Source organism: Pagrus major, chromosome 16, assembly GCF_040436345.1.
Source record: "Pagrus major chromosome 16, Pma_NU_1.0".
NCBI classification, from domain to species: domain Eukaryota; kingdom Metazoa; phylum Chordata; class Actinopteri; order Spariformes; family Sparidae; genus Pagrus; species Pagrus major.
Window position 1 is genome coordinate 8,864,682 of NC_133230.1, and position 21,516 is coordinate 8,886,197.

At 41.8% G+C, this 21,516-nt stretch overlaps 2 protein-coding genes across 2 annotated transcripts in view; both read right to left on the reverse strand.

Moving 5' to 3' along the window:
- Positions 1-12,866, reverse strand: part of sptb (spectrin, beta, erythrocytic) — a 44,605-nt gene extending 31,739 nt beyond the window's left edge. The window contains exons 1-2 of the mRNA XM_073483048.1: positions 12,602-12,866; positions 6,805-7,076 (exon numbers count right to left, since the gene is read on the reverse strand). Of these exons, the coding sequence (XP_073339149.1) occupies positions 6,805-6,952 (148 nt within the window). The 5' untranslated portion in view covers positions 6,953-7,076; positions 12,602-12,866. The remainder of the gene's footprint in view (positions 1-6,804; positions 7,077-12,601) is intronic.
- Positions 12,867-14,557: 1,691 nt separating this feature from the next.
- Positions 14,558-21,516, reverse strand: part of stard9 (StAR-related lipid transfer (START) domain containing 9) — a 40,393-nt gene continuing 33,434 nt past the window's right edge. Inside the window, exons 26-33 of the mRNA XM_073483119.1 lie at positions 21,097-21,243; positions 20,834-20,933; positions 20,466-20,632; positions 20,252-20,316; positions 19,895-20,097; positions 18,508-18,587; positions 17,958-18,116; positions 14,558-17,088 (exon numbers count right to left, since the gene is read on the reverse strand). Coding sequence (XP_073339220.1) covers positions 16,987-17,088; positions 17,958-18,116; positions 18,508-18,587; positions 19,895-20,097; positions 20,252-20,316; positions 20,466-20,632; positions 20,834-20,933; positions 21,097-21,243 — 1,023 coding nt within the window. The 3' untranslated portion in view covers positions 14,558-16,986. The remainder of the gene's footprint in view (positions 17,089-17,957; positions 18,117-18,507; positions 18,588-19,894; positions 20,098-20,251; positions 20,317-20,465; positions 20,633-20,833; positions 20,934-21,096; positions 21,244-21,516) is intronic.

The window sequence follows — 21,516 nt, forward strand, 5'->3', positions numbered from 1 at the left end:
TAAGTGTTTGCTTTTATGCGTGATGGATACATGATTGGGTTGATTTTAGCCACAATTTCATCTTAAAATTGATAGATGCATGCGTCCTACTGCAAGGAGACAGAAATCAGAAAAATAGAAACTGCCCACAACAAGGTCTGTGGATCCTCTTGAGTAACTGGGTCATGATTTTTGGAAAGAGACATTACTGTTCAGTGCCATCTAGTTCCATTACATCAGAGAAAAGGCAGATATCTCTACGACCAAAACAATCTAGACGGATAAAAAGTATAATAATGGTTGTTTCATTTTAGGGTGAACTGTCCCTTTAACAGTTTTATATCAAAGTTGGTGTACAAGCAGGTTCAGCTGAAAGAGAGGCTTGGCTTTTTGAGACATGTAGCTACACTTCATAAATAGGAAAGTAGCTGTAACAGTTCATCTGATGGGCTGACCTCAATTTAACAGTATGTTTAATGTTAGGTTGGACTTAATGGTGCTGCAACAGAAGCTGTCATTGTCATACCGTAAGTGCAGCAGTCACATGACAGCATCCAACTTCTATCACTTTCTGACACAGTTTTTCCACACTGACTGACTGACTGACTGGACTGCAGCAGCGGCGTCTTGTCACTGCTTTGACCAGCTCCCTCCATACGCATCAGTACAAGACTTACTAAACATTCCTCTGTTTCACATGCTTTTACTCTGTAATCTCTCATCCACTCTTTGAAAGCCCCATGACTTATTCATGCTGATGGCTTTTCCCTGTATACAGCCTGATCTGTCTTTTCCCACAGTCAGCTCTTACTGGATGTGACCCGGTGGTCCTACAGTGCGTTGATACCTGCCTGAGTCATGGCACAGCCAGTGCTACCTGTCCCTGCAGCCATGATACCATGTCACTGTAAACGGTTCTGTCCAGGAGGGAAGATGAAACAACTCCACTGTTGGCTTTGTTTACATATCTCCTCAAGACATGTTTTAGGTCTACAAGCACAGTCGGCTGATAAAATGTTGTGCCATAGGCTACGTACCATATTGACATTTCTACAACACGTTGCATATTTACGACCTAACTTTCATGTCAGAGGTTGGAGGGGATGGTAGTGGAGTTAGGCTGCGTTTCAACATTTGTAAGCGTCACACCGCTGGATATTATTATGTAGACCATGGGACGATTTCCAGCTGTGTTTGTGGCGACCAAAACAGATATCTTAAGACAAAACATGATCTATTCCAAACCCTAACCAAGTGTTTTTTGACAACAGCGTGGTCACAAGATGAAATTGAGAATCAAACCTAAATATTCATTAAGTTTCAGCATATCGCCAACAATTGTTATTGCAATTGGGTTGCAGTGTGAGCTGAATTGTCTGAGCTTTTGCTAAATATTTCTTGATGCTGTAAAAAGCAAAACAGGGGGATAAGGGGACCTCCACAAAGGTCTCAGGGAGTACGACTGCAAATACGAAAGAAAAAGTTGTTTATAGCCTTTTCTGGCTCCAGAGGAATCTGCGTAACGTGTCTTAAGTGACAACACTTGAGTCAGCATCGGTTGCAGCTGAAGACTGCAAGTTTGAAAATGGAAAAAAATCTGCGGGTGTACAGTTAGAAATGAGTGGGACATCTCTGCTTGAAGCTAGCAGCTCAAAACTACATTAGCTGCCATCAGCAACAGAATTGATCGTTGGTCAAGTTGAATTGTGGGTAATGTATGCACCAGGGGCCTCCTTTATAAAAAAAAATATTCTTAGATTTGTACTTTAACTTTACTCAAGAATAGCCATGGACCAAAACAGAAAATCAAACTTTTTGGAAGATGAAATTACAGCTGGTAGAGGAGACTGAAGCAAGGCAACACGCATTATTCAGTGGGTGAACAAACAGAGCCAAACAAAAGCAGCTTGGGGGTGTGTCGTCGTTACACAAGCAGAGTTCACCACGGGCTTGGACGCATATGTGTGCCAACTGCAATACACTAGATCAAAGAAAGGTTTTATAACAGCTGCTTATACGTGGTTTTGTACTTAAGTCATACTCAAAACTGATCGTACCGGTATTTGCATTGAATATTTCTACTCTCTTTAAACAGTCTATCGTTAGTCCAACAATGCCGCAAGAGTGTAATTCTTGAATCAGTGGAGTCCTCTTTTAAATGTAGGTGCAAACGGAGCACAAGAACCGCAAAGGTTGACAAAGGCTGACAGAGCTCATATTCACAATAATTTGAGGGTCAAACTCACGGGTGAGACTGTAATTTTAAACAGTACATGGAGAAAATTAAAGGCTGAAAGACTTAAAGTGGAAGGTGTGCAGACAGAGCTGAGTAAAACTAAAAGGTTAAAGGTCAATGTGTCACAAAAACAACTAGACAAAAAGACAAAAACAGCAGCAGAATCACCATGAGTCCAATCCTAAGATAGACATAAGAAAATGGATGAATGGTTGAAATCAATAAATGCAAAGCAGCTTGTTTTCCCCTCTCTTTATCTATTTATTCCTTATGTTTTAATGTTATTGCTCTTCTGTCCATCTTGATTCCAGTGACCAGATCTCCCCAATAACGGCTGAATAAAAAGTTAATAACATTTCATGACATGCAGTGGGTGGATCAATACACTTGTCTCCGAGCAGCCTCTCTTCAAAAGTTTGCCGCTTCACGTATCAGTTGGCTCTTCAGAATCCGTCGATACTTGAAATCAAGCAGGGGCAGAAAAAAAAAGCATGTTTCCCTCTCTGTTCCTGCATCGTCTCCTCCATTTTCTTCCTCTCGCTAATGCACTCCTGTCATCAGGGAGTTGGATAGCATAGTGCAAGCTAACAAAAATCCACAGTGACGGCAAACCCTGCTTTTAAAACCTTAATAACACAGGCAGGGAAAAGTTAAACCGCCAGAGAAAATGATTATTTTTTAACACCGCCGACGCAGTTATTCAGGAAAGAAAGGAGGTTAGGATCAAAACGAGGGAATACTTTGTTCTTCGGAATAGTTTTGTGAAGGGTAAGGGCCATATGGAGAAAAGGTGACGAGGAAAAATTATGAATATATTTGTTATTTTTAAGAAAAAGGAGAACATAAGGGTGCAAGCATGTAACACTACCTGGCAATGAATGGCTTTGGAGGGAAAAAACATCACAACCTTTTTAGGAGTTGGCCTATGAATTATTCAAAGACAAGTCAGTGAACAATTGGGGCACAGCCACAGCTTCCTGAAAATAAATAAATTACTACCATATACGTTTTAATAAAAAGGGCCACGGCTATAATAGCTCAGGCTTTTTTCCCAGCTCTTGCATCAGGATGACGAACTAACCTCACACTTGCTCACATCACAGCCCAACCTCCCTGTGCTCCCGTCCTGGCCTGAACACAAACACAAGTTGAGGGAAGGGAGGGGCATGATTGGAAAAGTGTTATCTCTCTCATCTGTGAGGCCGGCCGGCGGGTGAGGATTGACAAACTCCCTCTCAGACACACACAGGTGCACAAACACACGCAGCTCTCCCATCAGGACCCCTGTACCTTGCAACTGCCTGAAGCGTCCATCCAGGATGGAGTTGAAACAGATGTTGGAGGTGCTGTAACTCAGCCAGCGCGCCCGCTTCATACTTTTCGCTGAGGAGGAAGAGGAGGAGGAGAGGAGGGCAGGGGGCGGATGAGGGTGAGGGTGAGAGGGTCGCTGACGTCTGGGGGTGCAGGAGGAGGACGATGAAGAGGACGAGGAGAAGGGGGAGAGTCCCGTGGGCGCCACGGAGAGTGGGATGTGCAGGACGGTGCCGTTCCTCTCCGGGTGGTGTTCAGGCTCCTGCTGCTTCCCGCTGCTGCTGCTTCCCCTCGCCGACTTCCTGCTTTCGGGTCTCTGGGCCCGGTGGACCGCCGGGGTGCTCTTGCTCCGGCTGCTGCTGCTCATGCCTACCCGAACAGGGGCCTCTTTTTCTGCTAGGGCATAGGTGCGGCTTGCGGCCTCCTTGGTCCCTCCACTGCTGCTCCGGATGGCTGTGGTCTCCCTGCTGCTGGCCTTCAGGCTGATCTTGACCTCTCTGAGCCGGGGCTGGCTTATAGGGGCCGCACGCAGCAGGCACGGGCTGCTCATCTTGACCCCCAAACGACAACAACAACAACAACACGCAGCCCTGGAGCCGACAGAGGAGCTTGGCACTCCACGTCTCTCCTCTTCTCTGTCTCTTGGCTCTCTGTCCTCCTTTCCAGATCCCTCTTGTGCTCCCTCCCTCCCTCTCTTCCTCCCTCCCTCCCTCCCTCCCTCCCTCTCCTTCTTCCCTTCTCACTCTCTCCTCGCCGCTGCCGTGATGATGCTATGCCTCCACTCTCAGGCGGCACATGGGCTCAGGCAGCCTTCGGTTCAGTTCAGAGTGAATTCTCTCGCCCCATCCATGCATACAATATGTTTCAATACGTCCACGTGCCCACACGACTCCCTCCCATCCACACAGCGCTCCCACACAGTCGTGACATCACTGGATGTAAAGTGTATGGCACAGTTGTGGTTTTTCTTGTGCCAACATCCAATCTTAAAGCAAACAGCCTTTTTTTAGTTTTTATGTAAGGAGCAGTGTAAATGGTTAGAGATCCAGCATGTAATGTGTGAGCTTTGAAGGCATGCTGGGTGCATATTTCTGAGTTCACAAGCTGTAAATCAGCAGCGGGTGTCATTCAGAGCTTCTCTCAACTCCTGCCTCTCTCTCTTCACTTCCCTCCCTCTCTGTACCACTCTCTCTCTCTCTCTCTGACAGGAAACACTGATTGCATTACAGAAACATCAGTGCAGCAGCAGCAGCACTCCAACACAATATCACCAACACCCACACAGAAGCCTTGATCACTTAAAGAGACAGCAAGGAAAGTGGTGAGAGCACTAGCCGATAAACGGTCTGCCTTTAAAAATGACTTTAAACAGTTTGGCCTGACCGGACATCAAACCAAAATGCTTTTTTGGCATAGACGGAAATGTGTTCATAGCATCGAGTGCTAACAGCTGACGGATCAGACAGTTCTTGATTCTAACTTGTAATCCTTAATTCATTCATTCATTCATCCATTTTTCATACTTGTAATGACTTTTTCATCGTTGCCATTCAGGGTATTTGCATTCTGTAAATGGCCATCTCGTTACATCAAGGCACTGACATGTATAGGAAATAGTACTGAAGTTAGATTTGATCTAGAACCATTTCACCTGGCGAGGCAACTGGATCCGCGAGATCACGTCATCCAACTTGCCAGGGTTCAAGCTATGCCCTGGTGGCAGAACTGCAGTGGTTCAAGAGAAGCATATGGTTGTATGAAAACCACAGTTAAAGGGGCATAGATGCTGCTATAGCATTGGTTATGTCAGAACAGCCCACAAGTGGCGTCCGTCCAATCTGGTGCAGTCAGCCAGGGAGTGTTTGCAAGGGTGTAGCCTGTGTTGGTCAAGCGGCCAATGCTAGCAAGCCCTCACATCAAAAAGAGCCTCTTTGGACACGTACCATGAAATCTCGGAAAATAAAGCTGGTGATCTACAGTATGTAGTTTATTATTGTCATAAACAAACATATAAAAACATGTCAGTTCCTGACCGTGTCTGGTTCTCATTCCTCGGCCAAATGGCTCCGACTGAAAAGCACATTTTCAAAATAGCTCACAATATAATTTCATTTTTAAAAAAAGCTCTTTAAAAAAATTATCTGAAACAGTTGGGTACTGTAGTCTTCAGTAAAAGTTACTCAAACAGGAGTAATATGTGTTTTTGTTGGGGGACTATTTTCAGCGGAGGATTAATACACACTTGTGTGTCTCTTGTGAGTATTTACAGCAGCAGGGATGTGACCCAAAATAAACTACAGCGCCCATTTTCATAGTAAGGAGGGAACATGTCACCCAGTGCAACAGTGTGGCTCATTGATGCATTTTTAAATACTTTCAGGACAGCAATGGAGCTCTGCGCCACAGAGGAATAAAGATATACCAGGCTTTGGTGACACAGGCGACACTTATTGGTGTTTTCATGATTGTTAAATCAAAAGAAATTAAAAGAAAATGTACAATATCACCAGAATTATCCTGTAAGGATTCTCAAATTACAAAAGGACTTGTTGTTCCTGCAAATGTATCCAAACAAATGTCACATTTTAGTATCTATAGAGCAACAGCAGGCAATATAGCCATACAAGTACCAAAGTTTTCATAACCTGCGCTACCCAGAGTTGAATTCATGTTATACCACCTTGTGACTGACCTCTCTTGTGTCTAAGGCTTTACAGAAATGAGCACTGTGACCCTCAGCTCCCCTTTTGTATTATGCCTCCTTCTACCACAGAGACGCTGCTATTTTAAAACCCCAAGCAGCCACCCCGCAGGTGTGTCACAGCCACCAGCTAAGCCAGAAATGCCAGGGATCTGTGCTATGAGAGGCAGACGGGCAGGGCAGCTGTCCAGATCGGTCAGACGCTGGTCATTCTGGGAATGTGCAAGTGATCCCGGTTACTTGCAGAGGGTGTGGAGCGGTGTCAGGGCTCAGCTGCTGGGGGGTGTGTGAAACATGCACACACAAACACACACACACACAACAACATCTGCAGAGCTCTAGCTGAGAGCTTCAGAGTCAGATAATGAATCACCTGCTGGGTGGTTTTGTGGTTTCTTTGATTAAATCTAAGTGAAGGTCAGTGACACATTCAAGCTCATTCAAACCTGCCAAAGTTAAGCAGACACCCATTATAGCTCATCCGTTCTGCCCTTTTTAAAGAGACACTGTCATCTCAAAAATCCGTCACATGAATGCCTCAGAGAGGACGCAGCCTGTTTACTATGCATGCACTCACCTGCGAGGGCCTTGATGCGCGAACGCTCAAACAGCCGGGCAGAGCTGTTGTCATTGTCTAGTTCCTCGTCGGGGAGGTCGAAGCGGGTGTTGATGTGGCTGTACTGCTGCGTGATCTCCGCATTGTCAAAGTCTGTGGTGGAAGTCATGGCGGTAGCCAGCGTGGCGGGCGGGTGAGGGGACGGCAGGCGGCGTCCTCAGGTAGTCTGGATGTGTAGAGAAATGAACAGAGGGGACCAAATGACAGGATGGACCTCTGATACTGGAGGTAGTCTGAAACAGAGGGGAAAAACAGACAATAGAGGTGTTAATATGATTGATTATGCGGATTAACTGGGGTTCAGCACCTGTTAATGATAAAAGTATATCATAAATCATGACAGCGGCGAGCAAAGACGTTTACAGTTTTCCTCCAAGCAAAAATGTGTTTTTCTCATTGTTACATCACTTGAGTGTTTGACCTTCGCAGAGCAGATTGATGAATGTGCAGAGTTTGACACGAGAAGGCTGTTTCTCTGAGCGCAGTCTAAAGGAAAGTTTACACAAAGATGCAGATGGAAACTCTGGTGAAGTTTTGTAGTCCACAAAACATTTCTGGAGCTTCACAGCAAAACAGCGTTGCAGCATTCTGCTAAACAGCTGAAGTAGATGGAAGAAATCTATCTGAGACAGGTACACTTTCACACAGCCTTCACATTGGCCCTGTGATAATCTCCATTTTGTGTGTGTGTCACTCTGCTCGGCTGCCTGCGGTGGGTTTGAGTCTTCCTTGTGTGGAATGGCGGGTTGAAGGGTTACCGCTCAGATAGCTCTATCTGGGTGCAGCATAGCTCTCTTATCAGGCTTCACAGGGGGAGGGCAACCCCTCTGTACTGCAGAACATGACGAAGACACCTCCTTTTGAATGATGCCGCTCACGTAGTTTGAACTGTAAGAGTGTGAGTGTGTGTGTGTGTTTTTGCAGGGTTTCTGTTGGCGGGTATTTGTGAGGAAAAGTGTGTGAGGTTGAGGTGAGGCGGGGAACTTGTGTTGGTACTGTACAAGACAAGAAACACTACCAAATATGTTTCATATCAGACATTTGGGTGATGATTAATACAATTAAATTATAGATGAGGCAAACATAAGAACATTTCCTTAATCACTGTACTTACTGAAAGTACAATTCTGCAGTACAAGTAGTATTTTGATTTAATGCTATGACCTCTCCTCCGGTACACTTCAGTGGGAAATTTAATGTAGTGGAATAGAAATATAAAGCAACATACAATGGAAAATCTTAAGTACAGGGACCACAAAGTACAGTACTTGAGTAAATATACTTAGTCACTTTCCATCACTGCTGACACGAATTCACAATGTGACCACAGAGGCTGTTTCTCCAGCGAATCCAGAAAAGAGGCCCCTCAGTGATGCACAATGATGGCATCCTACAGGTCTCCAGTATCAGCCGTCTGCAGGCGGCTGTTATCAGTCCAGGGATGCTCCACCCACCACCGGGGATTCCCTTATCACCTCACACACAACCTGGACCAGGACTGCTGCACAACACGCCGCACAAACCCTCCTTACACGGCATACAAACCCGTATCCACAAACTGTCAGCTGTTTACAAAACCTGTAAGACGCTAATCGTGTCGGAGGGCCGGCTGGCTGTTAGCTGCCAAACAGAAAATCGCAGCAAATTAAGTGTGCGAGCTGAGCTGGGACTTATTCTCACTGACACTGTGCAAGGCTTCGTTTTTAGAGCTGCGAGAAGGCAAGCTGTGAAGGTCCTGTGACAGAAAGTTCACCGCCTGCCACTTTAAGTGTGTGCCTGTCAATAGCATAGGAGTCGTCCTCTTGCGGCGTCCTTGGGCGTCCTGCTCACTCACAGCAGGTCACCCTGTCAGCTCTGAGTTCCTGCAATGCAGAATTAAAGTCTAAAAATCCCCAATATGCTGCAGCCACTAATAAAACAAGGGTAACAGTGCGTGACTGCAGCTGTGAGGTGTTTCTTGCAGAGGCATGATATTCGAGTTTTGACTGAAGAGTGACTCATTTGGAGCAATAGTTACTGAATGCTCTCAAAGAAGACTGTCAAGAATAATTACTAAAGACGACACTGTTTCCACTAGAGTTTCAACTAGCAGCTGTTTTCATTATCCACCTGTGTTTTGATTATTTTCACAATGACTCGACTAAAACGTCTGATACTCAGGGCTACCGACTTTGATATTGGATTAGGTTTGATTGAATTAAAGGAGACTGTTGGGCCTTGGCGGAGGTATGCTTTCTACTGAGTGCCATTCTAGTTTCCTTTCATAAACCACTTAAATGATTCATCAGTGATCCTAATTGGTGACGATTCCGGCAATCAACCATTGGACTAATCAACAAATGATGTGTGTCAGCAATAGTTTAGATTTGTCTGATGGGTTCAGCAAAGCTAACATGACTGACACATAAATAATGTGAGCGTAGGGTTGAGCGAGTGCTCAGCTCAAACGAGTATCATCAGAGTAAAATGTGTCTATATCAGGACTCGGGATGAAGTTTATTCGGACAAGTTTATACAAAATCTTGATCCGTGAATAGTTGTCTAACTCTTTGGATTAAAAACACTGATCCGAAGCTCAACTCTGAGGCTGTTCTGTAAATAGTTTTCTAATAAATAATAAATGTAACGACTTCTGATCAACTTCTGGTTGGTCCCACCCGCCTCCAATTTAATTCCTGCCTGTTCCAGATTTGAATACAGATAATTAAGATGGTTGAACAGATACAGATAATGTACTCGCTCATCTCTGTGTAAGTATACAGTATTATAAATCATATTATTGGTGTTACCATTGTGTGGTATTTGGCATAAATTCAATATGAAATTGATACAGAGTATTATTACCCTCTACTGATAAGACAAATAAAGCACCGGCCTTGTATTTCTTTCTATCGCCTGTAGTAGATAAAGCCCTGGCCTCACGGTCGACTAAATACATCATTTTTATGGCTGCACATTGTGAGCTGGTGAGTAAGGTGTGCTGGATAATTTCTCAAAAGTCGCACAAATGTCAAGAGGGATGATTAAAATGTCGGCTGGAACTTCTTAAGATATTCAAGAGCTGCTTGACCTCAGACGAAATAAAGCAGATTGCATTTCTTTTTATTAAAACTCACGTCGCATTACAATAATAATGAAACACGAGTTCTGATATCTGTGGATGCAGCTGGTTAAAAGGTGTGAATCAGGTTTTTTTGCTCTGAAGATGAGTGGAAACAAAACAACTCGTCGTTTCTGAAGTGTGAAAAAAACTTCTCTTTGATGATAACCTCCCCGCTTGTGATTTTAATTGACTACACTCTACGTTGTAAACAAATATGAACAATGTAAACATCAAATCAGCGCTGGAGATGAATTATAATGACTCTGGAAGCGGCACCCGCAGCAGCTGTAAGTAAACTCCTCGTCGATGCACTCTGAGGAGCAGGGAACGCATTAGCCGGCTGGATCGAGAGCACATTATTCTGAGCAGCGTGGAGTCAGATGGAGAGGATGAAACAAGAGATGGGTGTGGTCAAGTCGTGTGACCGACAGCGTGTGTGAAACTGAAGCGGCCACGGGACTGAGGAGAGGCACGTCTGTGGTCAAGAGGAGCGAATCCGAGGCATGAACATAAAGTGGACAGAGATCAATATGGAGGGACTGTCAATATCAACATCAAACTAGCTGCTACTTTAATAAAACACATGGTGGAAATTGAGCCAAAGCGTGCGAAAAAAGGCTCCTCGGTTGTGGTCAATATTTGTTTTGACTGCAACAACACTGGAGCCTGATCCCGTGAGAGGTTATAAGGAATCGATAGTAAACTATTCCTGGAGTGTGTTTACACGAAAAGTCGCTGCCCGTCCAGACACAGCGACACACTCACACTTGTCCTTTTAAGGGGAATGAGGAGGGACGACTCCTCTGCTCGAGGAACATTTTACTTCTTTGTTATCTGAGAAGACGCCGCACTGTTTTTGGATCATGGATGGGGGAAAAAAAACATTGTGGAAGAGAAAGAAAGAGAAAACATGCAATTTTGGAAAGTACCTGAGCTTCAGTGACTGACTATTTCCATTTTCTGCTACTTTATACTTCCACTCCACCATATTTCAGAGACAAATACTTTACTTCTACTCCACTACATTTATTTGATTACGTTACTTATTTACTTTGCAGATCACATTTTTAAATTCATTTATTTTATTGGCAATCTGATAAAAAGAACATTGATTTCAATAACCAGAAGTGGAACCTCCGTCTCGTGCAGGAAGCCGGTCGTTAGTTTACGTCAGCAGGCTCCATTTCTAAACTACATTAGCTACTGTTTCTCTCTGTCAGCGGAGCGGAGAGAGGCACCGAGACGAGGCTTTCAAGAAAATTCCAGCAGCATTAAACAACTTAAACTAATCGTCCACAGGCTCGTACTACAGGCAACTGAGAGAGATGGGGAAGGTCTCATTTTTTACATCAGGACTTTACAAACCACTCAAATATGGACAATAAAAAAGTGATTAATACATGTACATTGCGGCAAATTGTTACACAGAGCACCTTTAAATATACAGTATATACATACAACTAAATTAGGGACGTGGCAATATAGTGACCAAGATAACCATGTAGTGTAAATCTGATGTTGTGACAGCCCAGATCTAAATATATGTGTAATTTCACTTTTGCTTTGATAATTACATTTATTGCAAAATAAATTAATACAAAAATAGTATTGGATACTCAAGCATTGTTCATATGGGTGACTTTCACTTTTACAAAAGAAACATTTTACCATGATATCTTTACTTTTACTCAAGTTTGATTTTGGGTACTTTTTACAACACTGGCGCTGTTATAAATGTAACTAAAGTGAATAAAAATGCTTAATGTATAAATAAAAATATATAAATAAGCTTCACCTTGAGTAGCCTCAACATTAAAATGCTGCTTACACATTAAAGCAACAGCAATAATGATAAATCAGTAAAATAAGATGCACATTTTGCTGATTGTGTACTTTTACTTTACTTTGACATTTCCTATGGGGGGTATTTAGATGTCATGCAGTATTTTTAAGGTGCAATACTGCTACTTTTCCTTTTTGAGGAGAAAGTCAACAGATACAAAGCTTCTTACACTGTACACTTATCAAACAAACAAGAGGCCCAAATGTGTGTGTGGCAGAGAACCAGGGGTTACAATGTCACTGATAAACTCAATCCATTCTTTCCAACATGTATCAAATGTTTCCTGAGTCTCAGAGCAGAAGTTTTCCTTTTAACAATACATGTTTGCATCACATTCAACCAGTCTGCCAGTGTGTGTTGACCTTGGCATAACCATCTTTTCGCACCGTTACTTTTACGTCAGCAAACCAACTTTTGTTACGCGCACTTCTCCACGCGTAAACATGCGCGCTGACGTCGCCGTGCGCACTTTCAACGCGCCCGCTCCACACTGAAAGATAACAAGCTGATAACTCGTGACTTTACAAAGATGTAGCTTAATTAAATAGGCTGACTTTAACAGCAGTGCGAGTTAATTTAAAATAAATAATTAGCCTTTTAAAAAAAAAGCCTCTGAAAACGACGTCACGACTTTATTAAAATGGCAGCCTGGTCCAACAGGTGGTTCAGAAGGAAACTTTTAACTCTACTTCAAACAACAGCAGTGTAAACGGAACGAGCAGCATTACAGAAATGACAGAAACTATTTGGCCACGGATCAATAATCTCATTTAACAATTGCGCAACTTGCGCTGCCTTCAATTTCCACTTACTTGCTTCTGGATGTCGTCCTGTCTTAAAGTGTTTATGTTGAGCCTTCTCCCTGCCAATAAAGCAATTATAATCCCATTGAAGCAGCGGGGTGCCGGTCAGAGCGGACGGAGGGTCTCCACAGCTCGAGGAGGGCACGGGGGACGAGGGAAAGGGGCTGTGTGCGCCGCGCGCTCCACGCTCATTCCCGAAAGCCAGCGACTGACCCACCCTGCCGGGTTAAAAATAAAGTGGGCGCATCCAGTACATGATCTGAGCGCGCAGGGGACGGACATTCCTGACAAGAGCCGGTGACTCTAAATGGCAGAGACACTTCTGATCTCCTGTGCACCCCCCACTCTGCTCCTCCACCCCGCCCCTTGACCGGGCTCTAATCGCACACACACAACACCCACCCACCCACCAGCCCTCTCATAAATGTCACCTCTACTGCTGCCCCTGCGTGCCATTTGCCATGCAGCGCAGAGAGGAGAAGGTCTGGACATGGAAACAAAACCTGGAGAAAGATCCTCACATTACAAAGGATGTCCATCACTTCCACACTGAAAACACCTGTCAGATAATGTGACAGCAGAGGTGGAAAGTAACTGAGTACATTTACTTGAAATTTCCATTTTATGCTACTTTGTATTCACTACATTTGGAAGGAAAATTAACTTCTTTAAGTTCACCTGACAGCTGTAGAAGTTACTTCTCACCTTAAGATTTTAAAGGAAAAGGTCACCCAAAAATCAAGTTATTTTCTACTTATCTTCATGACTATTGGAAGTTTTGTAGTTCACAAATCATTTCTGGAGTTTCACAGTAAAACAGTATGTCTTTACATTGAAGTCCCGGTCTACTTCTGGAGCCTGAATTTTCATTTTTGGGTGAATAATTTAATGTCTGGTGTCCCTTCACAAAGCTGGGCCCCCCACTAAAAAGTGATTTCCCATCAAAAGGTTTCATTTCAGTGTTCAGGTTAAAGAAAAGTACAAAAAAGCAAGCGAGTCCTTTCACTTCAGTTACTTTAAGCACATTTTTGCAGATAATGCTTCTGTACATTTACTTAAGTAGGACTTTAATGCAGTTCTTTTAATTATAGTTGAATATTTTTACATTGTTTTATTGTTTCTTAGTAAATCAGCACCTTATTTTGCTACTGCCCGTCATATGATATATACATTGTTAATCCAGACTATTTCCACTTAGTCTTAGTTCTTGTTTCTTTTGAATAAATGACTGGAATAAACGGTTTATATCACTGTATGATCAGCTCTTTTTTTAGAAACTTTAAGCCCTACATAGAATCTATTACATTTCTCTATTATTTGAGTTTTAAGATGTTTTGCAGATTGTTTACATCTTTATAATCTGTATGTGTTAAAAATAGAACTTTTTACAAGTTATAAAAAGCAACATACTGAGATTAGATTCTCTATTTAAGTGTAGACTAATAAAAACAAAATGTTTCTCAAAGTGTAGACGCTAAAATAACCAATAATATAACTCTATATCTGATTAAGTGTGGGAATTTTGGATTCTGATATCCTGGCGACACTTACAGGGTCATTAAAGTGTGTTTACAGGTCTTGAGGAGTACTATTGCTGATGTGTAAAAGTAGTTTAAAGCCTAAAGTTGCATTGTGGGTAATGTAGGCACCAGGTTTTGCAAAGGGAGAAAAAGTAGATATCGATTTTGATCGTTTGTTTTTAAACTGGCCACAATGGGTGCCATGGCTGCATTTTGATACCTGTTGCCTACATTACCCACGATGCAACTGAGCCACTGAGTGACGTCACTGGAGGCAATTTAATTACCTGCAGCTTCCTATGGAGCCCTTTATACTACTTTTCCGTACTGTAATGCAGCAGTACTCCTCAAGAGCTGTAAACACACTCAATAGTGTAAAACTGGTGGAGTTACCCTTTAAAGATAATTCTGGAAACAAACGATTAAATAAATGAAAAAAACAACATTTCACTTAAAATATGTATTGCATTCATTTAAAAAAATGGCCTAACGCACGGGCCAAACAACATCTTATTAGCAAAAGGGAAGGGTGTTTATGATAAAATACATTTACAACACATTGTCAAAACATAAATAAAGTTTTTTACACAATGAAATGAGCACTTGAAAATATATAGACATACATAAAAAAAAGAAATCAGTACAAAAAGTCGTCACTATGTTCCTTCACTCTGCCTTCAGTATTTTTATCTCTTTCTCTTTGGTTCCCTCGGAAACGTCTGAAGTCCCTAAACAGCCGTGAACCTTCAACTAGTGTAAATAATATGGCTTCATATCTGGATACAGCTGACCCGGCTTTGACTGAGAACAGTCCCGCCTTTGATCAGCTTTCTGCATAGTTTCAGCACTGTACAAACAAAAAACAATCTTTTTTTTCTAAATGCAACATTAAGAAACGCGTTAACAGTTTTGTGCAAGCAGCCGTGAACACAGCACTGTGCTTCGCTCATAAAAAAAACCCATCACAACAATAAAACACATTCAACAGCATTTCAAACAGAAGGCAAGAGGAACAAAATAAATAGACAGGAGAGTAAAAAGGCCTTAAAACTGAGCTTATGCAGATGTGGGGTACCATATTGTGTCAGTATCTTACTGCAGCTTTAATAATGAAATAAAGGGAGGTCAGAGGTCAGGGTTGACTACAGAGCAGCGTCCCTGCAGCTGGTTGGGTCTTCATTATGTCGGCTTTCTAACTCACCAGCTCCCTGTCTTGCTACGAAAGTGTTTCAAAAACTTGCCGGTATCTAAATACCTCTTTCCCCCAATACACCACTTTACTCTTCAACGCATAGCTTAGGGACAAGGGGTGTCACGATTCTCTAAATCCATTTGATGGATTTGACTTTTGAAAAAACCAACACAAAAACAAAAACAACAGTCTTTAGATGGCAGAAGGATACTGAAGGGTAAACGACCAGGATTAGAATTTCTTATCTTGGTGGGTTTCGTTGTTTTTCTTCTGATGCAGGTAAGTAGGAAAGGGTGGAGAGAGATAAAAACAAACAGGGAGGAATCGCTGATCCTGCTTCTGATTTCAGTAATTAAAACTGAACGCTCATTTCGATCGATTTCCAATTTAGAATTTAAATCGTGACACCCCTGTTAGTGACTGTGCGAAAATTACTGGGGTGGTGAGAGGAGCTGAACCTTACATTTAAAAAACTAGGCACACCTTAGGGTCATTAACGTCTTCTTTAGAACTATTTCTGTAACAATTACCTACTGTATGTTGCAATGGAAGGCTGAAGCAAAATATTGATTTAGGAAGGGAATAAAGATGGAAGAACCTCTCCTACTTTGCAAAAACAAGTCAGACTACCCTACCTTTAACCAAAATAAATATTACTGTACCCTCCCTCTTTTCTGACCTCGTCTGCACCCTAATAAATCTCACACAGTCACTTACATATACATATATCTTTTGCCTTTTTACTGTTGAATGACATTAAAAGTTCATTTTCTGCAGAGTTAAGGCTTTTAAGTGGTTTAAAATATGCAGTGCCTGAGGGAATAAGAATGTACATGTACTGTGACAAATCAGGGCTAAACAGTATTTGCAAATATTTCCTTCATATTGGATTGGTTTGGATGCGGTTTTCCTCATGAATAAAATATTTTGTAAGTATGTCTCAGTCTTCCAGCTTTCATTTTATTGCGTAACTGGCTCGAAAACATTTAAGCATTTAATTATTTGCTAAAACTGCTTGACCCAGAACTGGTACAAAGTGATGCTGCCTTCTGTATATACACATCAAATCAGTGTAACCTCTAATTATCTGTTAACCAGCTCTTAATCTTCAGTTTAAAGTTTCTCTCGCTATAACGTTGACCTTGTTAACTTTAGCTTTTGGCTGCCCTAGAAATCAACAGATGCCATATTTCTAACAGGCATTAGGGAGCTAAATGGCTGATACGTAACAGAATACAATAGACTAATTAACCTTTTTCATCAAATGAATAAATCAATAAAGTGGGAAAACTTGCCACTCGCCAAACTTTGCCACCTGGATAATTAATTATCAAGCCGTCTAAACCTAAACGAGATACACTAAATGTGCCATGTCAAGTCGCTCCCTTAAACTTCTAATCGATCTTTGGTAAAATAGAATTACGATTGTTTTCATGCATTCCTGTACATGAGAAATACAAAAATACAGTTTCAAAATTTTTATAAAAATACCTTCATACAAAACAAGCTGCTTCAACTGTGTAACTGGGAACCAATATAATCAACAGTGCTCTTAGAATGAAAAAAAAAAGTCAAGTAAAACAATGTCAGGTGCAAATTCAAAAGACAGACTAACTCCATGCTGGAGACAGTTCAGTATAAGTGCTCATTGCTAATACGTCCTCATCCTGTGGATCCCGTCCTTACGAAGCGAGGAAAACGCCAAGATCAGCGATGACAGCTGCCTGTCTTCTGGCAACAGTGTTCAACAGTCGGTGAGGGAAGGATGGAGTTCCTACATCCACCTGGAGGAGAACACAATGATATGGCAGGGATGCAACGATTCTGAAACAGACACCAAAGCTGCGATACCAAAATTCGATGCCAAATCACAGCCCTGTCGTCTGGAACTGCTACTCCCCCCCAACAACCCGCTGTGTCACAACTTCAACTCCTTCACTTTCACTTTTAACCTAACTCACATTGACATGTCAGAAAAAACTCTTATTTACTGTTGTTTACTGTCAGTCCTGGCGCCAAAAGAAAAAAATTTTTTTTTTGCCTCAAACCAGACTCCGTTCTCATCTTCAAAACACCGTAAACAGCTGCCTGCTTCTGTCGACTGACTGAGCTCTACATAGTGCATTCAGAGGCTGCTCATAAATTACAGAAAGTTATTTTGCATTCCATTCACATCCAACTTTTTAAAGGAGCCTATTGTGCTTTTTCAGTGTTTTCCTTATCTTCAGTGCGTTATAAAAGGTTCTTATGCATGTAAGTTCTTGAAAGTTAAAAAGCCCAAAGTTTACGACAACGGGAGCTCCTCTCTCCCACAGAAAACACTGCTCCTGAAATGCCTCGTCAGCCTTTAATTCTGTGACTTTTTGACATCACGCTATGTCACCATACGTAGTGAGTGAGTGAGTGAGTGAGTATGAAAAAACTGATGCTTTTATTGGGCATTAAAGAATGTGAACCTATTCTAGTAATAACCCAAAATAAAATGAGCATTACATGTCTCCTTAAAGACTTTTTGCTGAATTTTGTTTACATATAGTTTTCAAAATGCCATTAAAATCAAGATCATAACTTAAAGACCTGCCTTTCTATACACGTGTTAATTGCTAGCGATCACAACACATATCAGGATTAATTTATACCAATAATATCCCACCTGTAGCAGGTAGATGACTCGGGTGACTTCCTGCCCACCACGTCTGACTGGCTGAAGGACCCAGCAGCTGGGCATCATCTCCCCTCGGACGGCATCCACACTGGGACGAGGCAGAGACTCCTCGAACACAGATTGCATCGCCAGCACGGACAGGCCAGCCTGAGGCAGACAGAAGAAGAAAAAAAGACATTAATAAAACAGGCAGCGCAGGCTTTTGATCAGCCCAAAGAGACAACTGTACGCTGACACTGATAACCAACATCTGACATGGTGTCTTCCACACCCACTGCCTCTGGGTCAGTCTTATTTTTGCTCAGTGCTGTTTCTGAGAGCATGAGTCCATTGTGGATGAAGAACTTGTAGTGTTGTTTATCATAGGCTGGTTTAAATTACAAAAGACAGCACTGTCCAACGGGTACATTTAATTTTTCTCCTTCACATTATAGCGTGATTTTGTGAACAACTATGCTGCAAATACTCAGTGAACCTTATAAAAAGGCGACTGGCAATAATCAGCAGACCAGCTGGATGATCTTGCAGCTTTTCTTACCTGTTTGGACTCGGTGCTGATGCAGCAGAAGTCCCGCGGCTGGCTGAGGTGGCAGGAGGACGGATCTGTTAATATGTAAACTAAACAGAAATACATAGAAGACGTGTCAGATAGGAGAAATTAGATGATAAAAACCTGAAAATAAAATAAAATGTAAAAGGCTGGAGACAAACAAAGGGAATTTTATTGCTACATACGGTTGGAAATCAGTTTATGCTCCAACCTCGAGTCAAAACTTAACATATTCATATAAAAATAGGAAGAGCCATCACAATAAACTCTAGTTTAGAGCGAGGACACAAATGGACAAAACAAAACTTTTGATCGGGGCAAAGTCGATGAGGTGAGAGTGATGGTGCAAAGGTAGTAAATACGACACACTGCAGGTGTGAGAATGGAGTTGGTCATGCAATACAATAATCTAGTCAGTGATGAATGGGATTGTATACTGTATAGTGCTACATAACTAATGGGTGCAGAAGCATCATTTGAAGCATATACATCTGCAGGGTCCATAAACACCTTGCAAAAATATAAATAGTTTTGCAGCAAAGACAAATTTTTTTTTTTATTTGCAAAAATACAAAAAGTATTTGCAAGGTAAACTCTTTTACCACGTAAAGCTCACAATGCAAAAAAGACTTACTTATGAGTAATTTATAAATTGCCACTTAACTCAATGAGTGTCTTATCTTAATGTTTGCAGTCTACTGTTGAAATTTGCTTCAGAAAATAAGCTTTATATGAATATTATATTATGAACTATCACTGAAACAGCATTTCACTTTGTAGCTGGTTTAGATGGAGCCAATTTTAAATTTTCTTATACTGTCGGGTACTTTAATCCATTAATATAATGTTATTTTTTACATAAAATCTTAATGTATTTGATATATTGTAATATTGTAACCATGTCTGCAGTTGTTTATGTGTTATGTTAAAGGTCCTATTTGTGAGAAAGTTGATTTTTGAGTCTCATTCCCAGCTCGTCAAATACTGACACTTGGTGGCCGACCTGACCTGTCCAACCCAAAGTATTTTGGGCTGGCAGGTCCAGTTCCCAGCTGTATTTGACAAGCTGGGAACGAGACTCAAAGCTCAACTTTCTAACAAACTGGACCTTGAAACATATTTTGTGATTTGTTCAAACCAAAACTCTTAATTAATTAAGCAACTGTCAAATAAATGTGGTGGAATTCCCTCTGATTTATAGAGGAGCAGAAATATAGAGCGGCATTGAATGGAAAAAGTAAAGTACATCCAGCTCAAATTTGCATGTACGCAACACTCTTGACCCAATTTAATTTATTGCATTCCCCCACTGGTAGTGTAATGTACAGTATACAAACCATTGCTGGATAAAGACTAAGCAGACACATTAGCTCACCCAGCTGAGTGCTGTCATCTAGTGGTCGTGTCCAGACAGAACGTACTGACTGATTATACATGTGGCTCTTGGACAGCTGGCAGACTACGTTCCACAGGCTGTCCAGGGGTCTGTCCAGCTCCCCGGCCCCCAGAAAGCCGTGGACAGATGGGCTGGAGGAGGGCTTGTAGTAAGTCTGGATACCTCGTTCTTCTCCTTGGTACCTAAAGAAACACAGACTTGATACATTAGCAAATTAATGGTACTTATGAAGGTAAGCATTCACTTTGCAGCTGATTAATCACATCGAAGAGCCCACAGAGAAGGTAAGTAGATTCAAAGATAATTGAGTTTATTGAAGAGAATGACTGAGCTCACCTCCAGCCTGCTGAGGCCTTGCCCATTAGCAGGTTGTTCAAATCCCCAGAAGAAGCTAGTCGCACCTTTAGAGAAAGAAAATTCAACCTGATACAAATGTCTGGAAGAGAATATCCTTATAATGTTTAGTCTGTAACAGTTGTATTATAAGGCCAGATGTTTTTTTTAATCGAAAATCAAAAAATATCGGCTCTAAATGTACGTCTTTTATTACCTCAGCCAGAGCTCGACCGAGGAGACTAGAGGTGATATCCTGATAGGTTGTGGATATGGAGGATGAGGAGCCAAAGGAGGCGGTGCGTTGACGTGTACAAGCTTGGGGTGATGGAGATGAAGTCATCAGGGGCTCAAACGTGGTGACAGGAGGCTCAAGGCGGACGTCTAGCAAAACACAAAAAGGGAATTTCAATAGAGAGAATGCAGAGGTGGATAGAGTGGGCTAAACTTTGTAAACTAGGAATCATACATACGTTAGTCAGTGTCCACTTGTATTTAAACTTTAAAATGTATTTAAGATAATTTAAGCTGAGAAAGTTTTGCCCCAGTCTGTTTGGCTTTTGTGAATCTCAGCCCAGTCCTTACCGTGGGCAGACAGCCAGGCTCTGTGTGTCTTCACACTTTGAGGACCACATATCGGAGGACGTGTCCTGACCTTAAGCCCTTCATCCTGGAACCCTGCGATCTGAACAAAAACAAAAACAGCAACAACAACACTATTACCCTCTGTGTTGCTCATTCAAAAAGAAATATTACAACAAAAACAAACCATTTACATTTTCGGATGTTTCAGTTATCAAATCTCAGTTAATCAAATCTATTGTATTGAGTAATTTTAGAGTACAAACCTGTCCAGTCAGAGGTGGTCTGTTGCCATTCAGCAGCTGTGCAGTGTTGCCGCTGTTATATCCTGATGTTGGTCCAGAGGAAAGGCTCAGGCTGGATCCGGTGCACAAGGTGCTGTTACTGGTTCTTGTCCGATGCCTCAGGTCATCCTGACCCACACAGGAAAGAAGATATAAGTGAATTATTTTACCCTGCAGTGTCGTAAATAAACTGTGAGTCTGTAAAATTCCACTGATATCTTGTATTAAGCATATTTCTCTGTTTTATCCTAATTTAAAATTTAAAATCAGTTAATAGACGACATAATTTATCGATTAATTGAAAAATTATTGAAGTCACCTTGCACTTTAGGAACTTCTGCCAAACATTTTTCACTATTTTCTGATATTTTATAAGCCAACAATTATTCGATTAATGGGAAC